General features: G+C 40.5%; 1 protein-coding gene across 4 annotated transcripts in view; it reads left to right on the top strand.

Annotated features, from left to right (window-relative positions):
• The window catches only part of soat1 (sterol O-acyltransferase 1), a 105322-nt gene that overhangs the window by 58003 nt on the left and 27810 nt on the right, over window positions 1-19509 (top strand). For 2 of the 4 annotated variants that reach the window (XM_043699579.2, XM_043699580.2), the window contains exons 3-7: window positions 6254-6312; window positions 14463-14608; window positions 15471-15530; window positions 15753-15860; window positions 19007-19289. In XM_043699579.2, the coding sequence (XP_043555514.1) occupies window positions 6254-6312; window positions 14463-14608; window positions 15471-15530; window positions 15753-15860; window positions 19007-19289 (656 nt within the window). The remainder of the gene's footprint in view (window positions 1-6253; window positions 6313-14462; window positions 14609-15470; window positions 15531-15752; window positions 15861-19006; window positions 19290-19509) is intronic. The other 2 variants (XM_087990760.1, XM_043699581.2) reach the window with 1 other exon arrangement.

Below are 19509 nucleotides of genomic sequence, written 5' to 3' on the forward strand. Positions count from 1 at the left end.
GAACCAGATGTAACCTTTACATGAAAGCATTTGGACTGCATTGGTCACTCTTCATTAAATTCCCTGTTATTTTCAACCTCTCCTCCTCCACAAAAATAAATAATTGTACTTAGCACAAAAAGAATTACCAGAAGTTGTCATGTGATTTTGCATTCATGGATTGCGGGCAAGATTTACAATGGCTGACTAGTATGAAGTACAACCCTTGATGTGTTCTGTCTGGGAATGGAATATAATTAATTTTGTTGAAGATGTTTTTAATTTGCAAAATGTATTCCTGCTGCTTGATCAACCTTACGTTTTAGATTTATTTTGTTTTCCTCTTTAACCAACAGAAGAAAAAGTAAACGTGATGCAAAAATGAGTTTGCCCTCCATCCTTTCACTAGTATATATTAAAAGTGACTTGTTACTTCTGAATGGTATTGAGCAGAGGAAGCGAAAGTTATAGCCATCTCCTTTTCAGCGTCTCTAGTGTATTTGAGACACCTCTCAAATTTAAGGTTGGCTGTTATTAATTCAGATACTGATTGACCTCATCCATCATTATCCATCTTTACTCTTCCTTCTCTGAACTCCACAACACACTGTCAGTTCAAGTTGCTGTACTTATAGTTAATTCCATAGTGCATTGTAAATTAGTATTGGATTTTCTGGCCTTATGGAACCATGATGTCAGTGATGTGCAGCAGTTGCACTTTGAAGGAAGCGTTGTTCCCTCTTCTACTCCCATGCTTTCTTTGTGCATTGAATACTCACATGTAGGATTTCAAAGAATCCGTTTTAAGTAGAAATCTATCTAATTTGAATACTGTAGATGGGTTCTAGATAACTGTGTCACTGGTTCTTAAACCCACAAAGCTGATGTCAAATGCTGCTCGTGGAGAATGAATGAATAAGTTAGGAATGTTTTTCTTTAAAAATAGATAATGAAAATTGCAGCATTCAAGACTTTGTCCCACTTGCTAGTTCCCACATTCTTGTCCTCCACGCTAAAGCCTCAGATTATGCATTTCTCCTTTTTCAACATTTTGCTCTAAGTTTTGAGCAACTTTTGACTACGAGTTACACTAGAAAACTTCGACTAGGTTTTTAATGCAGACTTAATTAACTGATTTGTAACTTGGAATAAAGAAACGTAATTATCTTGACAATAAATTGTCCTTGTACACGTTCCTTTCTAGAGATTATCTTCTGATCCTCATGGTAATTAAATTAATTTGACATGATGTAATGCATTTAAACTGCTTTTTTTTAAAACTTAGTTTTTTAAAAACTTGATGGCATTACATCAAAATGATTTTCATGTGCCTGTTGCAGGAAATGCAAATTTAAGATTGTATAACAATCTTTTTGTCATTGATAATGACAGGCATGATTTATAATTAAATTAGGGTTGTCACTAATGGACTCTTTGCAAAGTTTATGTGATGATAATCTCCTTGTGTGCAATGAATCTGGTGATGTTCAGCAGGATTACAGACCCCATTAACTTAGCAATGTTAACTTTGGCAGCTTTTTAAAAAAAAAGTCTTTCATTACCTAGTGTCTCTGCAAGTAAGTTTAAAAGTATTGTGAATCTACTTATGTTTTTAAAAAAGCTATAGGATTTTGAAGAGAAGGGTGAGCGACTTATATTTGAGGTTATTAGAGACTAAGTAGCTGAAGGATAGGGAGGGAAAGTTTTCATTTCTTTGCCTTTAAAAGCATACGTTCAAAATGGATTCTGGAATGACATGATAAGCCACTGAGAGAGGAGGACTTGCTTAGCTTATGAAAGATAAATGTTGATATTTTTAACATTAGAATTGATGGTTGAACTGTGTTGACAATTGAAATGTAAACGTTACTGTGGAAAAGGATATGGAAGATATAGACTGTAGGGAAATAGATGGTGACATGTTGCAAAATGTCCAGATTACAGAGGAGGAAGTGCTGGATGTCTTGAAACGGTTAAAGGTGGATAAATCTCCAGGACCTGATCAGGTGTACCCAAGAACTCTGTGGGAAGCTAGAGAAGTGATTACTGGGCCTCTGGCTGAGATATTTGTATCATCGATAGTCACAGGTGAGGTGCGGAAAGACTGGAGGTTGGGCAAACATGGTGCCACTGTTTAAGAAGGGTGGTAAGGACAAGCCAGGGAACTGTAGATTAGTGAGCCTGACCTCGGTGGTGGGCAAGTTGTTGGAGGGAATCCTGAGGGACAGGATGTACATGTATTTGGAATGGCAAGGACTGATTAGGGATAGTCAACATGGCTTTGTGCATGGGAAATCATGTCTCACAAACTTGATTGAGTTTTTTGAAGTAGTAACAAAGAAGATTGATGAGGGCAGAGCAGTAGAAGTTTGCAGTAGAAGCGCCAGAGACCCGGGTTCAATTCCCGCCTCAGACGACTGACTGTGTGGAGTTTGCACGTTCTCCCCGTGTCTGCGTGGGTTTCCTCCGGGTGCTCCGGTTTCCTCCCACAGTCACAAAGATGTGCAGGGTCAGGTGAATTGGCCACGCTAAATTGCCCGTAGTGTTAGATAAGGGGTAAATGTAGGGGTATGGGTGGGTTTCGCTTCGGCGGGTCGGTGTGGACTTGTTGGGCCGAAGGGCCTGTTTCCACACTAATCTAATCTAATCTAATCTAATCTAATCTAATCTAATCTAATCTAATCTAGATGTGATCTATATGGACTTCAGTAAGGCGTTCGTCAAGGTTCCCCATGGGAGACTGATTAGCAAGGTTAGATCTCATGGAATACAGGGAGAACTAGCCATTTGGATACAGAACTGGCTCAAAGATAGAAGAGAGAGGGTGGTGGTGGAGGGTTGTTTTTCAGACTGGAGGCCTGTGACCAGTGGAGTGCCACAAGGAGTGGTGCTGGGCCCTCTACTTTTTGTCATTTACATAAATGATTTGGATGCAAGTGTAAGAGGTACAGTTAGTAAGTCTGCAGATGACACCAAAATTGGAGGTGTAGTGGACAGTGAAGAGGATTATTTCAGATTACAACAGGATCCGGACCAGATGGGCCAATATGCGAAGAAGTGGCAGATGGAGTTTAATTCGGGTAAATGCGAGGTGCTGCAAATAGACAAAGTCTTTTTTCTGGGATTGGGGAGTCCAGAACTAGAGGGCATAGGCTTAGGATGAGAGGGGAAAGATATAAAAGAGACCTAAGGGGCAACTTTTTCATGCAGAGGGTGGTACATGTATGGAATGAGCTGCCGGAGGAAGTGGTTGAGACTGGTACAATTGCAACATTTAAGAGGCATTTGGATGGGTATATGAAGAGGAAGGGTTTTGAGGGATATGGGCCGAGTGCTGGCAGGTGGGACTAGATTGGGTTAAGATATCTGGTCAGCATGGATGGATTGGACCGAAGGGTCTGTTTCCATGCTGTACATCTCTATGACTCTATATGCAGCTGTTATTTTATGACTTTTTAATCCTTGCATATTAAGTTATTTTTTCTTGAGATCTTTGCTCACTTGATGCAACTGCAATATGCCAACCTCTGTGAACAACAGCCAAAGTTTATTAAGTAAATACAATACCAACTTTGGAGAAACTCTTAACACGCTTCATCATGCTTGCGAAGCATGTGGAGAGGTCGTTCTGAACAAGGCAACCGTCCTTCCTTTATACAAAATCTTTACATCACAATCAGTGACGCCCACAAGATTGTACCCAACCAAACCCCCACAGTCACATGCCACTCAAGACGCAGTGATCCGACCATCTCCAGGAACAATATAATATAAATCATCCCTTAATGGTCATATCTGTTGCAAATCATTTTTTTTAACTCCAGGGAGTAGTCAGAATTCCAACTGTAATGTTCTTATTAATTTCTGAATGGCAGATGATGACAATGTAAATGGCTCTGAATGGCAAGGAAATGGCCATGTAAATGGCTCTGGATAATGGGAGATGATGTAAATTCCTTACACCCTACCTGTAGGTCAGTGGCATCCCACCCTAGCCTCAGGACATCCAATTTCCTGCAGGTCAGCAGAGCAAATTAATTCTTTAATATCTCATTCTCTCCTTTTATCATTCAATGATAACCACCTAGATGGGGATGAGAAAGGTGCTACCAATTTATTCATAAAAATCTTACTGCCAGTACTTAAGCAAGTTATTGACACACAACATGCAATGATTATAACAACAAAAATTACAATTCCATGCAGTAGGATAGGATTCTCTCTTGTGGGAAAAAAAAAGTTTACCAGTCAAGTTCTTAAATCCATTGTCTTTAGTGACCACTTTACCCCTCCAGGTTGAGTGAAAACAAGCCAGTTATCCAAAATCTCCTTCAGTAAAGTCCAACCTGAAAATAAAATTCAGTCTATTCCTGCATCACTCCATGGAGAAATCCTGAATTCTTGGTTAAGGGCAGTTAAATACTTAACAAAACTGATGAGACTTCCATCTATGTGAGATGCTTCAGTTGGAGGATACCAGCACATCTCAGCATGAGGTACAGCAGCAGGCTAGATGATTGCAGCATTCTTTGGTGCTTCTGCTCACACTCTGCTGTCAAATGTAACAAAACTAACTGGCTGTTTTGATGTTAGCTTGATTAGTGAACTTTCATATCCCTTAAATGATCGAAAGACAAGGTAAAGCTCATGTGATTTAATATCCGTAGGCTACTGACAAAAGTGTACCGACCTCCCCTTCGCTGTTGTTATCATCTTCACTTTTCATGCTCATGACTGGGGAGCTGATCGAATCCGTTGCATCAGGTTGTGGGGGGTGGTGGGCGGTGGTTTGAAGGCATGATTTACCTGTGAATGGAGAAATTCTAGAGACTGTTAGCTGCTGAAAGTATCTGTGTATTTCCCCCTAATGTAGGCAAAATTCATCTTTTTTCTTTGCACCTTAGAAATTAGTTAAAAGTCCAGTTTTACAGCAGATTCCTTTCACACATTTTTGTGCACTTCCATAAATGAGAAACAGAATACAAGTACAGTTGCCATAGTCTTTTTGCTTGCACTTAGTGTTTACTACTTGCATTTCCTGTGGTCTTTGAATAAGAAGCATCCATCTCTTGAGTGTTTTCCTTAAAAGATAAACAGCTGTAAAGACAGGCCTTCAGAGAACAGGACTACATGCGAGCTTCATGATCTGTATACAAACCCTTGGGTTTTCTAACAAAGCATGCATTTTAATTTTAATGATACTCATAGGCATTGAACCACCTAAGATTCAACTGATATCAAACTTGGTTCCATAGAATTCCTAAAACTTATCATTCACCTTCTGGGTTTGATTCATATATCCTACAGTAATGCACAACAGTGTACATCAATTAGCTGAAGCTAATCTAAGTTAGAACAACTAAATGCATGCTGAAATCCCAAGTTGAATACTCAAATTTCAAATATCTTCAAATTATTTCAAGTACTGCCGAGTTATTAGGACCATTGTTGAACTTTTATATCCTGCTTTTTAATAAAGAACATCAGACTTAAATCTTTAAAAATTAGTTGCTCAAATTAGGTTAATTCTAATCTTTAAATTATGTTTGAATAGTTGCTGTTACCAATCATCTCACTTGTCATGTAGTGAAGGGAAAAAGAAATAAGTAGGGTAATCTTGGGAGAAATATGAAGTTCCATAGGGAACAATTAAGACAAATGCCTTGCGCCATTTCGATCTATAATGCAAATTGAGCCTAATCTTGTTCTTGGCAAGTCCTCTGAGAATAATATTCCTCTGAACTTTTACTGAACAAAAAAGATAACTCCCTCCGTTCAAGTCAGAGAGGACAGGTGAATACAGGCCGTCCCCATGTTGCAAACAAATTCTTGAGTGCTTTCACGAGTCAATTTGTGCTCAAGTTGGAACACAATATAAAGGAGCCATTCATAAGTACAGGACCTATTTGCATGCCAGATCTTTACAATTTAGACCCCTGTATGTGATTGTGTTTGTAAGGACTTACAAATGCTCATACTTGCATTGAAGGATTACAGATATATAATGACAGAGCCCAAATTTACACGGTATGACACGTCACTTGTTTTAAGAGTGTAAGAAAGTGTATTATAAACCTGTTGGGGACATTTTTAATTTGGCAAGGACTGTTAGGAGTTTGAATAACAGCTGGCCGAATATTAGAAACGGCAATAGCAGTAATCACATTGGTGGAGCAGGCTTGATGGGCTCTTGTTTGAGGTATTGCACAGATGATCTTTTCTGGGGAAACTCATTTCATTCAGTTTGTGTAAAAAGATCTTTATTTCTTTTCAGGAAAAATAGATGCTGAATATGTGATAAATAGAAAGTTGCAGCTCAAGCACAAGGCTGAGGTAAGCTTTCTAATATTTGATTGAAATAATTTGCAACAAGATTAACTTTGGCCATTTTACCCTTTTTAACCTAATACAAAATTAGCTGAGTGATAGGAAACAGAGTAATGGTCATTGGATATTTTTCACGCTGGAGGAAGATTTATAATGCAGTTCCCCAGAAATTGGTATTGGATCCCTTGCTTATTATCCCTGATAATATTTCAGTATTTTGGTATATAGAGGCCAATCTTGAAGTGATAAAAAGATATTAACCTTGGAAGAATTGTGAACTATGAGGGGAGTGTGGAATTCCAAAAGACATGAGCAAGTTGGAGTGGGCAGATAGGTAGTAGGTGAGGTTCAGTGCAGAGGTGCATTGAGATACAATATGAAATAGGGGTTACATGTGCCGAGGGACCTGGGTATATCTGTGCGCAGGTCACTGAAGATGGACAAATGGAGAGAACAATTGATGAAGCATGTAGTGTTCTTACCTATGTTAATAGGGGCACATTGCTTTTTAAAAAAAGCAGAGAGGTACTGTTAAACTTGCATGCCATTTGTTAGATGGCAGCTGGAGTGTTGTCGACTGTTGAAAGCACCATATTATAGAAAAGATGTGAATGTATTTTTGAGAACATTTAAAGTGATTACAAGAATGATTCTTGGAATGAGAAGCTTCAGCTATGAGGATATGTGGAAGAAATTGGGACTGCTCTCCTTGGAGAGCAAGAGGCTGACAGGAGATTTGAAAAAGATGCTCAAAGCCTTGACTGTGTTGGACAATAGTTGGGGAGAAGCTGTTCACACTGTAAATGGAACAAAATTGAGGGACATAGATTTAAACTCATGCAAGTGAAGCGAGAGTAATGCATTAAGTCGTCTTCACTCAGCAATTAGCTAGGGTAGGAAATGCACTAATTGTAAGTGTGATGGCTGCGAGGTCAGCTGCGGTCTTCAATGGATCGTGGATGATGATTAGGATAGAAATGGTGTGCAGGGATATGGGGAAAAGGCTGGACTTAGGCAGTAAGCAACAGAACTGTTGCAGGCACCATGGGCTAATTGACTTACTTCTGTGCCATAACAGTTGATTGGGTTGAGTTCAAGTTTGCTATTTCCATGGAGGTGAAATGCATTGAAATTAAATAAGCCTGTTTCCTGTTGTTCAGTGTGTGGTGTTGTCTGTTTTGAAAGAAGTTTCAGTCTTCAAACAAACTATTTATAACAAATCTTGTGATTCAGACAAAGTATTCAGATCAGCTTTTAAGTGCAGTGTTCTAATGATTGCGAGAGACTATAAAATAATACAAAACATACAAATGACCATTATGTGGAGATTGTGTGATGTATTTACTCTGCTATGTATTTACTCTGCAACTACCACTTTTGCCCTGCCATGTAGTAGGGATTTGCTGCCAGTCATAACTCTATTAGAAACTGTGGGCAAGATCTAAATTACTTTCAGATAGTGTTTAAAAGTGCTTCTGTGTTCAGGGAACATTCTGAGCACTTAATATATGCAGTTTAACACATGCCATTAGATTTTCTTCCCAGGTATCAAAAAGTGTATTATTAGTACACCACCTTCATTGTGTTAGTTCTTATTCTTCACTTTTTTAATGTGAGTGTCATTGATAAGACTGGGTCAGCATTTATTATTCATCACTACTTGCCCTTGAGAAGGTGGTGTTGAGCCACCAACCTGTACTGCGATAATCCAACAAATATAGATGTATCTACAATGCTGTTGGCAGTTTCTGGATTTTTAACCAGTAGCATTGCAATTGTAAATGAGGTGGTGTGTGGATTCTAGGGGACATTACAACTGGTGGTTTTCCCATGCACTGGCTTTGTCCTTAGCGGCATTGGTTATGGATCTGCTTAGTGTTGTCAATAGAGGTTTTGAGATATATGGAAATGCAAAGTGACTTATTGATACCCCTGTATCAGTGGTGGTTGTATTGAAAATTATAGGTACTGGATGGGATGCTGATACAGTAGGTGATTGTGATGTTTCATATTGAAACTTCTTCAATGTTGAAACTGGCCTCATCTAGACTAGTGGAGAGTATTGATCTGTGTTTTATAGATGGGAAGCGGGCTTCAGAAAATTTGGAGGTGAATTCACTGCCTCTTACCTCTTGTTGCACAATTGAGTTTCTGTTATGGTGTTAACCCCTTGAGTGTTAGTGTAGGGTTCAGCAACATTATACCATTGGTTCTCTGGTTGTGATGGACACTGTTTTCTTCATTGCTTCATAGAATGTAGGTATCCTTAATTACTCTTGAACTGTGTTGTTAAGTTGCATCGTTCTACTGATTGCATGTTTTGTATTTTTCCTGAAAAAGAAAAACCTTTTAATCGCTAGCAGAAAAAGTTACACCAAAAAAGGTTTCAAGTGTGCAGCTGAAAGGGGAGAGAGGGAAAAATGTGGTTTAGATGATGATTTGCCCATTTTTCTTGACCCTTGAACTGCTACGCCATTTTCAGAGTGTAATTTAAATGCAACTGCATTGCTGTGGGTCTGGAGTTGCGTGTAGACCAGACTGGCTAAGGATATCACATTTCCTTGCATAAAGGAATGGTATTAGTGAACCAGACAGGTTTTTAAAATAGTTGATCAGTGTTTTATGGTCTTTATTAAGTTTTCAACTGCAGGTTTTTTTTTAAAGTCAGTTTTAAACTCAGGTTTTTAAATTCAGTTTAAATTGTCCCAGCTGCCTTGGCGGTATTCAAACCCATGTCTCTGACCATTGCCCTGGGCTTCTGGATGACAAGTCCACTGACATTACTACTAGGTCACCATCACTGACTTGTGTGGCCCCACAATCTATCTTGCTGCACAGTGTAGTGCCATATCTCTCCAGCCTCGCATGACAAATTATTGACTTGGTCAGTCCACTGCTATAGAGCTTTTATATGAAATTTGAACAAGTCAATATCTTTGGGCTTAGTAGGTTTCTGATGTATCTTTATTCTCTACCAATGTCCTCCCACTCAATTTAGTTCATTTCACCCTCACTCTGTGGTCGTTTTTGATGCACTTTATGGAGAACATCTCTGCTGTTATCCTCAATCACAGTGGTTGTGAATTCCATATTCCTATTATAATACAGCTGGTTCAGTTTTCTCCAGCATCCATCTAAATGCTGCCCAGGCCAGCCAACTAATTTAAAACTTGCTTAATATTACGTATTTCAGTGAGTAACAGGAGTCAACCTCAAAGGACATGAGAAATATAAGCAAGATTGGGCCATTTGGCCCCTCAGGCCTGTCTGCTGTTCAACAGGATCATGACTCATCTGCCTCCTGTTTCAACTCCTCGTCATAGCTCTCAACTGTTATGGTTCTGTTCACCGAGCTGGGAATTTGTGTTGCAGACATTTCGTCCCCTGTCCAGGTGACATCCTCAGTGCTTGGGACCCTCCTGTGAAGCGCTTCTGTGATGTTTCGTCCGGCATTTATAGTGGTTTCTCTCTGCCGCTTCCAGTTGTCAGTTCCAGCTGTCCGCTGCAGTATATTGGGTCTAGGTCGATGTGCTTATTGATTGAATCTGTGGATGTGTGCCATGCCTCTAGGAATTCCCTGGCTGTTTGGCTTGTCCTATAATAGTAGTGTTGTCCCAGTCGAACTCATGTTGCTTGTCATCTGCGTGTGTGGCTACTAAGGGTAGCTGGACAACCAACTTCCATTCCTAGACGTGATGGTACAGAGAACACCGAACGGAAAATTCACCACAAAGGTATACAGGAAAGTAACACACACAGACCAAGTCCTGAACTACGAAAGCAACCACCCCAACACACAAAAAAGAAGTTGCTTCAAGACACTGTTCAAAAGGGCCACAACACACTGCAGCACACCAGAACTGCAAAAAGAGGAAGAAGACCACCTCTACAATGTATTCGCCAACAACGCATACCCCCACAATTTCATCAACAGATGCGTAAGGGAAAGACAACAGAATGAGGACATGCCACAACCCAAAGGACTAGCCACGTTCCTGTACATCAAGAACATTTCTGAACTGACAGCCAGACTACTATGACCACTAGGACTCATAACAGCACACAAATCAACAGCCACCCTCCGACAGCAACTCGCTAGGACAAAGGGCCCGATACCCAGCATGAGCAAAACCAACGTAGTGTACAAAATCCCATGGAAGGACTGTACAAAATATTATATAGGACAACAGGAAGACAGCTAACGATCTGTATCCATGAACACCAACTAGCCACGAAATGACACGACCAGCTATCCTTAGTAGCCACACACTCGGGTGACAAGCAACAGGAGTTCAACTGGGACGACACTACTTTTATAGCTTAAAAATGTGTTGCTGGAAAAGCGCAGCAGGTCAGGTAGCATCAAAGGAGAAGGAGAATCGACGTTTCGGGCATTCGCCCTTCTCCTTTTCCAGCAACACATTTTTAAGCTCTGATCTCCAGCATCTGTAGTCCTCACTTTCTCCTTTTTTACTACTATTATAGGACAAGCTAAGCAGAGAACAGCCAGGGAATTCCTAGAGGCATGGCACTGATCCACAGATTCTATCAACAAACACATCGACCTGGACCCAATATACCAGCCACTGCAGCGGACAGCTGGAACTGACAACCGGAAACGGCAGAGACAAACCGCTATAAATGCCAGAAGAAACAACACAGAAGCGCTTCACAGGAGGCTCCCAAGCACTGAGGATGTCACCTAGACCGGGGACGAAACGTCTGCAACACAAATTCCCAGCTCGGCGAGCACCCGAGCTACAAATCTTCTCCCAAACTTTAAGTAGCTCTCAACTCCCTAATACATCATAAATTGATGTACCTCTGCTTTGAATTTTTTGTTATCTAGCCTCCACAACTGTCTGGAGAGAAGATAATTCCAGACATTCAGTACTCTCTAAGAGAAGAAATGCGTTTGCATCTCAGAGTGACCACTTATTCTGTAACTATTTATCCTTGTTTAAGATTTCCCCTACAGTTCAGAAGCAGCATCTCAAATCTACCATGTCAGAATGTTATGACAATTCTTCACTACAGAGTCACATCATTCCTCATTGTACTAAACGCTATTAAACAAAGCCCTGACCTTGATCAATTAACCCCTCCATCCTTGGAATAAGCCTAGTGAATCTCTCTTTTGAACTGCCTCCAGCCAGTGTATCCCTTTTTAAATATCAGGACCAACACTATGCACAATACTCCAAATTCACCAGCATCCTTTGCAGCTGTAATGCAACTCCCAAACAACAAAGGCCAAAATTTCATTTGTTTATTTCGTTATTTGCTGTACCTGTATACTAACTCTTTCAGATACAAGAACACCCAGCTTCCTCTAGACTTTTTTTTTCCATTACATATTAGTCTGTCTTTTGATTTTAACAGCCAAAGTGAATGCTTCCTTTCCAGCATCCATCTGTCAAGTTTTGGCCTCACTCGACCTACCTATCCCTTTGTAGATTCCTTATGTCCTCATTACAACGTGCTCTCCTATCCATTTCTGTGTAGTATGCAAATCTGGATAAAATATGTTCTGTCCCTTCCTCTGAGTCACTGATGTAGATAGTAAGTAATTGAGGCCCTAGAATTTTTGCCTGTGGCACTCCACTAGCTACATTATTTCAATCTGAAAGACTGTCAAATCCTCACTCGGTCTTCTGTGTGGTGACTAATCCTTGGTCCATGCTGTTAAAAGTGGATAAATCCCCAGGACCTGATCAGGTGTACCCGAGAACTCTGTGGGAAGCTAGAGAAGTGATTGCTGGGCCTCTTGCTGAGATATTTATATCATCGCTAGTCACAGGTGAGGTGCCGGAAGACTGGAGGTTGGGCAAACGTGGTGCCACAGTTTAAGAAGGGTGGTAAAGACAAGCCAGGGAACTATAGTCCGGTGAGCCTGACCTTGGTGGTGAGCAAGTTGTTGGAGGGAAACCTGAGGGACAGGGTGTACATGTATTTGGAAAGGCAAGGACTGATTAGGGATAGTCAACATGGCTTTGTGCATGGGAAATCATGTCTCACAAACTTGATTGCATTTTTTTGAAGAAGTAACAAAGAAGATTGATGAGGGCAGAGTGGTAGACGTGATCTATATGGACTTCAGTAAGGCGTTTGGCAAGGTTCCCCATTGGAGACTGATTAGCAAGGTTAGATCTCATGGAATACAGGGAGAACTAGCCGTTTGGATACAGAACTGGCTCAAAGGTAGAAGAGAGAGGGTGGTGGTGGAGGGTTGTTTTTCAGACTGGAGGCCTGTGACCAGTGGAGTGCCACAAGGAGTGGTGCTGGGCCCTCTACTTTTTGTCGTTTACATAAATGATTTGGATGCGAGCATAAGAGGTACAGTTAGTAAGTCTGCAGATGACACCAAAATTGGAGGTGTAGTGGACAGCGTAGAGGGTTACCTCAGATTACAACAGGATCTGGACCAGATGGGCTGAGAAGTGGCAGATGGAGTTTAATTCAGATAAATGTGAGGTGGTGCATTTTAGGAAAGCAAATCTTAGTAGGACTTAATGGTAAGGTCTGAGGAAGTGTTGTTGAACAAAGAGACCTTGGAGTGCAGGTTCATACATAACTCCTTGAAAGTGGAGTCGCAGGTAGATAGGATAGTGAAGAAGGCGTCTGGTATGCTTTTCTGTATTGGTCAGAGTATTGATATAGGAGTTGGGAGGTCATGTTGAGGCTGTACAGGACATTGGTTAGGCCACTGTTGGAATATCGCGTGCAATTTTGGTCTCCTTCCTATCGGAAAGATGTTGTGAAAGTTGAAAGGGTTCAGAAAAGATTTACGAGGATGTTTCCAGGGTTGGAGGATCTGAGCTACCGGGAGAGGCTGAACAGGCTGGGGCTGTTTTCCCTGGAGCGTCGAAGGCTGAGGGGTGACTTTATAGAGTTTTACAAAATTATGAGGGGCATGGATAGGATAAATAGACAAAGTCTTTTCTCTGGGATTGGGGAGTCCAGAACTAGAGGGCATAGGCTTAGGGTGAGAGGGGAAAGATATAAAAGAGACCTAAGGGGCAACTTTTTCACGCAGAGGGTGGTACGTGTATGGAATGAGTTGTCAGAGGAAGTGGTGGAGGCTGGTACAATTGCAACATTTAAGAGGCATTTGGATGGGTATATGAATAGGAAGGGTTTTGAGGGATATGGGCCGGGTGCTGGCAGGTGGGACTAGATTGGGTTGGGATATCTGGTCGGCATGAATGGGTTGGACCGAAGGGTCTGTTTCCATGCTGTACATTTCTATGACTCTATGATATTGCCCCTAATACTATGATCTTGTGTGATACGTTTTTATGTGACACTTTATTAAATGCCTTCTGAAAATCCAAATGCACTAAGTTTATCGTTTCCCTTTTATTAACTCTGCGTGTTATATCCTCAGAGAACTCTGGCAAATTTGTCAAACATTATTATCTTTTTACTAAACCAAGTTAACTCTGTTTGAGTTCAGCTTTTCTAAATGTTCTGTTTCTTTCTTAATGATGGACCCTTTCCTTTTCCTTTCAGATTCATGGTTCAATGTGTGTGGCTCATAACCTTTTGTGGGTTTGACTTGGAATTGTGATTTTGGATTGATTTCCTTTATACTCGCACTGCTGAAGTTTTGCCACTTGTAAAACTTAAATAATTGCAGTTCCAGCTTTTCTAGTTACTGAAGTTGTATGGGCATTAAGTTTGTGGTATACTGTGTTAGATTGTAAAAGCCAATTTTGGAGACTACTTCTTTGAATGAAAAAGTTTGGCATGTTTTTGATACATTTGTAACAATTCTTCACTCCGCAGCATTTTATCATGTTTTGTGGAACAAATTTAATCCTCAGCAAATGATTCTTCCTCCAACTACGGGGCAAGTTTCCCTCTTCCCCCAACCCAGTTCCAGAACTTCATTTTCAACATAAATACAACTTGTTCCTCGCTGCTACCGGTTCTGATGAATCACTGTACTCAAACATTAACTCTGCTCTCTTTCCACAGATACTGTCAGACCTGATGGATTTCACTGGCAATTTCTGTTTTTACCTTTAATATTAATGTTGAGACTTGAGATATGTAACACCTGTGAAGTTCCTTTTGGGGATTTTTAAATTAAAAAGCATCATGTGGATCCTAGTTGTGCTTTAAGCTTTAATTCCGTTTTTGTTTTTTTTTAGCAAATGAAGACAGACTTGTTGAAGCAGTTTGATTTTCAGTTTAACCATTTTGTGGATAACCTGATTGATGAATCAACCAGCCTCGACTCTGGTTCTCCTTTCTTATGTTCATCAGTGAATAAAGAACTGACAGCTTTAGCTCACAGGTAAGGAATGAAAGAAATATGAACACTAGAGGCAATATACATGAAAGCTCAAGCAGGCTAAAGAGTCAGTGTCAGAGAAGGCTGCCATTTTACCTAAGTCTTTGCCAGTTTTCTGGATCAGAAATTCAGCTAGTCCTATTCCCTTTTCTTTTTTCTCTGTAGCACAGCAAATTATTTCCCTGTACATACTTATTCCTTTTGAAAACCATTATTGAATCAGCTCCCAACACCCCTCCAGGAAGTGCATTCCACATTATAATCACACTGTGAATTAGCTTTTCCTCATTTGGTTCTTCTGCCAACCATGTTAAATCAATGTCATCTGGTTATTGAACCTTCTGTCAGTGAGAGTAGTTTCGCCTCAGTGTACACTGTATAAAGATTTGACTGCATTATTTAAGCCCCACTGTCAGACCACCTAGTCTATAAGGAGAAGAACTGAAAGTTTTCCAAACTACGTAACTGACACAGTTTAAGTGTCCAATACTCAGAACTAGTGCTGTTTGTGCCAGTATTGTACATTCAAGCATAAGTTCCAAGAATTTTGTGGGAGAGTAGTGTAGGGTGTTTTTTTTTGTGCCTCATGTATGCTACTTTGTGAAAGAGTAACCAAGGACAAATGTTTGCTTCATCCAGAGGGAGATGCTTACTTGATACGTGTGTGAGGTGTGTAAAGAGGCTGACTTGATAAATTCAACACTTATTTTCTGAACGGTGACTCAGTTCTTAGTTTTTGAAAGGCATTTTGAGTTCTGATTACTCGCCATATTAACCTTAACTTTTGACGTATTTCAGTTGGGGTTAATCATAATTAAATGCTTACTGTGTTGTTAAGTTCTAATTTAAATATATCTGGTTACAGACAGGCAAGGGCACCCCCTGAGAAAGGAAAGCATTTCATATCTCGGCGATCTCTGCTTGAGTGAGTACGCTCTTTACGTGGGTCACCCACCCTTAACTTGCTAAATCTCTCCAACTCTCAATTCTTGTCTGCTCAATTGGCTTGAGTTTGCACTTCTAAACTTGTGTTTAAGCAATTGAATTTTGTTTCCACTATCCTACGTCATGTGCTCCTTTTTAGTTCTTGGTGCAACTATGTTGCAACATACCACAGATTAAAAGTGCTTCTCTGTTCCCCATTCAGTGAGCTGTTTCAAGTGAATCATATCCGGACCATCTATCACATGTTCATCGCTCTACTCATCTTATTTATAGTCAGTACCCTGGTGATGGACTTCATTGATGAAGGAAGGTAGGAATTCGGGAAGATAATAAGAGGGCAGAAAAGGCGAATATAGTCTATAACTTAAGAGCTTGAGTCATATGTGTATTTGTAAATGATCTTGCATACATGGCCAAATATGCTCAACAAAAGCCGAGCATATTTAAACTTGCTAAAATGGAATATACGTTTAGAATAATATACTTTCTGCATCACTGAATTAGTAGCCTTGATGAATTCATAGCATAACGTTTAGTTACCATTTCATCACTAGTTATAAGTCTATTAGACAATGCGCAGTTAAGTTCTCAGGCAAAAACAAATTGCTGGAGAAACCTGAGGTGTCTGGCCGTATCTGTGGAGAGAAAGCAGCATCAATGTTTTGAGTCCTGGAATCCTTCAACAGAACTGATTTGTAGTTGGGAAAAGGTGGAATATATGCTGAGGTTGGATTGTCGAATAGGGTAAAGAAGTAAGTGATTGAAGATGGAGCCCAAAAAGAGAACAGCAGTTAAGCAGATTAAGAGATGGATAATGCTGAGCTGAGGAGAAAGAAAAGTTTGTAATAGAGATTATGAAGCGGTGAATATGGATTGGCGTGTTGAAAGAAGCCCATATGATTACAGAATCAGGGGTTTGGGATAGGGACATAAAAGGTGATGTTCAGGCTCTGAAATTACTGAACTCACTTGAGTCCAATAAGCTGCAGAGTCTCCAAATGTAAAATGAGATGTTATTCTTACAACTTGCACGAAACATCAATGGAGCACTGCAGTAGGCCCAAGCCAGAAATTTTGGCCAGGGAACACAGTGATTTGTTGAAGTGGCATGTAATCAGAAACTGAGTTATTTTTGCAGATAAAACGTAAATGTTATGCAAAGTGGCTGCCTAGTCTGGTTTGCCTTCACAATTTAGTGCAGACCAAATTGTGAGCAGTGAATGCCGTAGACTAGATTGAATCAAATGCAGGTAAATCACTGCTTCACCGAGAACATGTGTCTGGGGCTTTGGATGGTGAGGATAGAAGTAAACAGACAAGCATTATTTCAGCGATTGTCATAGCTTCATAGAGATGAGCATGGAAACGAGTTTGGTTGAACTCGTCATGCTGACGAGGTATCCTAAATTAATCTGCTCCCATTTGTCAGTGCTTCCTCTGGCATCTCATTCCATAATATGCACCACCCCCTGCATGAAAAAGTTGCTGCTTGGGATTCTTTTAAATCTTTCCCCTCTCACCTGAAATCCATGAACTTCCCCAAAAATCCTGGGAGATAAAAAAAGAGACCGTGGCTATTTAGCATATCCTTGCCCTTTGATTTTAGAAACTTCTGTAAATTCGCCCCTCGGCCTCCGAACTCCATGGAAAATAGCACCAGTCTATTTAGCCTCCGTCTTTAGTTCAAACCCTTCAAACCTAGCAACATCCTTGTAAATCTTTTCTGAATCATTTCAAGTTTCACAACATTTTTTCTATTAATACAGAGACCAGAATTGAATGCAGTATTCCAATAGTGGCCTCACCGATGTCCAGTACAGCCGCAGCATGACCTCCCAATTCCTATACTCTGCACTGACCAATAAAGGCAAGCGTACTAAAGCCCCGTCTACCTGCGACTCCACCCTCCATGAACTATGAACCTGCACCCCAAGGTCTCTGTTTGGCAGCACTCCCAGGGCCTTTTCCATTAAGTGTATATGTCCTGCCCTGATTTGTCTTTCCAAAACACCACACCTCACATTTATCTAAATTAAACGGAGATGGTGGGAGTGGGGGAGAAGAGGACCAGGATATCTCAGTGGGGATGATCCCAGCTGAATGCTAACAAGGGAGAGGAGGGAAATATTCCTCTCCTGGTGGCATTCTGGTGCAGGTGGCAGAAATGCCAGCGTATGATCTTTTGGATCTGCATGCTTGAAAGGGAGTATAGCAGTGGTTTACCTGAATGGACCCCAGTTATGCCTGTATCTCTGGGATTTGTGGAACATTTCTTGTTCCAATTTTACTTGGGATGCGTCCCCATCACTCTTTGTTCAGTACATCAATGACATCATTGCTTCTGCCTCCCTCTCTTGCCTGGAATTGGAAACGTTTAGTAATTTTGCTTCCAATTTCTACCTCTCCTCACCTCCACCTGGTCTATCTCTGACACCTCCCTTCCTCAACATGTTTAGTCCCCGTTTTTTGGTGATAGATCGACCACCGATATCCATTACAAACCCAATGACTCGGCAGACGTCTTACTCTGCTTCCGATAATTCTTCATTCCATTCTCCCTGTCTCTGTCTCCATTGCATCTGTTCTGATAATACCAGTTCCCTAGGAAGGCCCTTAAGAAATTTCCACTTCTGTTTTCTCACCTGAGGATTCCCCACCACGGGATTGGCAGGGCCCTCGGCTATATCCAACTACTTTGCCCACTTCTGTTGAACTATTTGTAAGCGACTATTTTTCTTTTATGCATTAACCTCCTTGTATGTTTTTGTTTCAGTCCAATTTTAAAATGAATGACTAGGTCAGCCGTAAATGTTGGACAAACTAGAAAAGTTGGACCAACTTATCTGTATGACTAATGATCAGATCAATGGAACAGTTGTTCTATTGCATCTAGATTTTGTTTTAGAAATAGCTTGTTTCCCTTGAACTGATGTTTTAGTCTGGGTGGGAGAAATTCTATCTTTCAATTCATTCATCAAGTTGATACAGTGATAGTATTCTGTAATGATGTGTACCTGAACCTGTACTACCCCCTTCAGTTCAAGGTTATATGTCAATGGCAGCATTTTGAGTTGCGGGGCACCAAGGTGAAGTGTTGGTGACTGCTGTTTTACCATAGGTACAGGTAGTACTGGGTGCAGTCTGAAGTGTTGAAATAGAATATCTTATAGAATGTACACTGACACACAACTTGAGTACACTGGTTTAGGTGTTGATATTTATAGCATTTTTAAATTACTCTTCTATACATATGTGAACTACTACAAAGGCCAGCAATTTTTGTCCATTCCTTGCTGTGTTTGACAAGTTAATGGTCAACAAGTTAATTGAACTGGTTATCACTTTTTAAAGTAATGAGACTGTAGTACTGTGAGTGAATTACTGAAGAAACACCTGTACGTATTTATTTAATACCTTGGTTGTCTTTACCTTGATTGCTCTTCTTCCTTTTTGCAGGCTGGTCCTTGACTTCGATCTGTTGGTTTATGCCTTTGGGAAATTTCCCATTGTCATTTCCACCTGGCTCTGCATGTTCCTGTCTACTCTACTCATTCCATATGGCTTGTTTCTGCAATGGGCGTTTGGATACTATGCATCAAAACATAAAGTTTTACGTATGGTGTTCTTTGGTGCATTATTTTTGTTGTTCCAGATAGTGGGCCTTTGGGCTGCCCCAGTCTACACAGTTATTCATTTTCGTCTACCTCCAGCCTCCCGTTTCATTGTTATATTAGAACAGGTTGGTATCCTCTAATAGGATTTGGTTTATCCTTTAATTACCTTAAGACCAAAATTTGAAAGGAATCTGAATTTTGCATTTTAATCAGCAGTCTATCTCCTAACTGATTAAAGGATTCAACAAGGGCAGCTAGCTTTAAAGTTAACTTTTTACTTATAAATACTGTGTCTTATACCTGTCTGTCATACCAGGTCTGAGGAAGGGGCTGAGCCTCTGAAAG

This window comes from Chiloscyllium plagiosum, unplaced genomic scaffold, assembly GCF_037043375.1.
Source record: "Chiloscyllium plagiosum isolate Xiang-an unplaced genomic scaffold, Cpla_swu_hap1 HiC_scaffold_9, whole genome shotgun sequence".
Taxonomy (NCBI): domain Eukaryota; kingdom Metazoa; phylum Chordata; class Chondrichthyes; order Orectolobiformes; family Hemiscylliidae; genus Chiloscyllium; species Chiloscyllium plagiosum.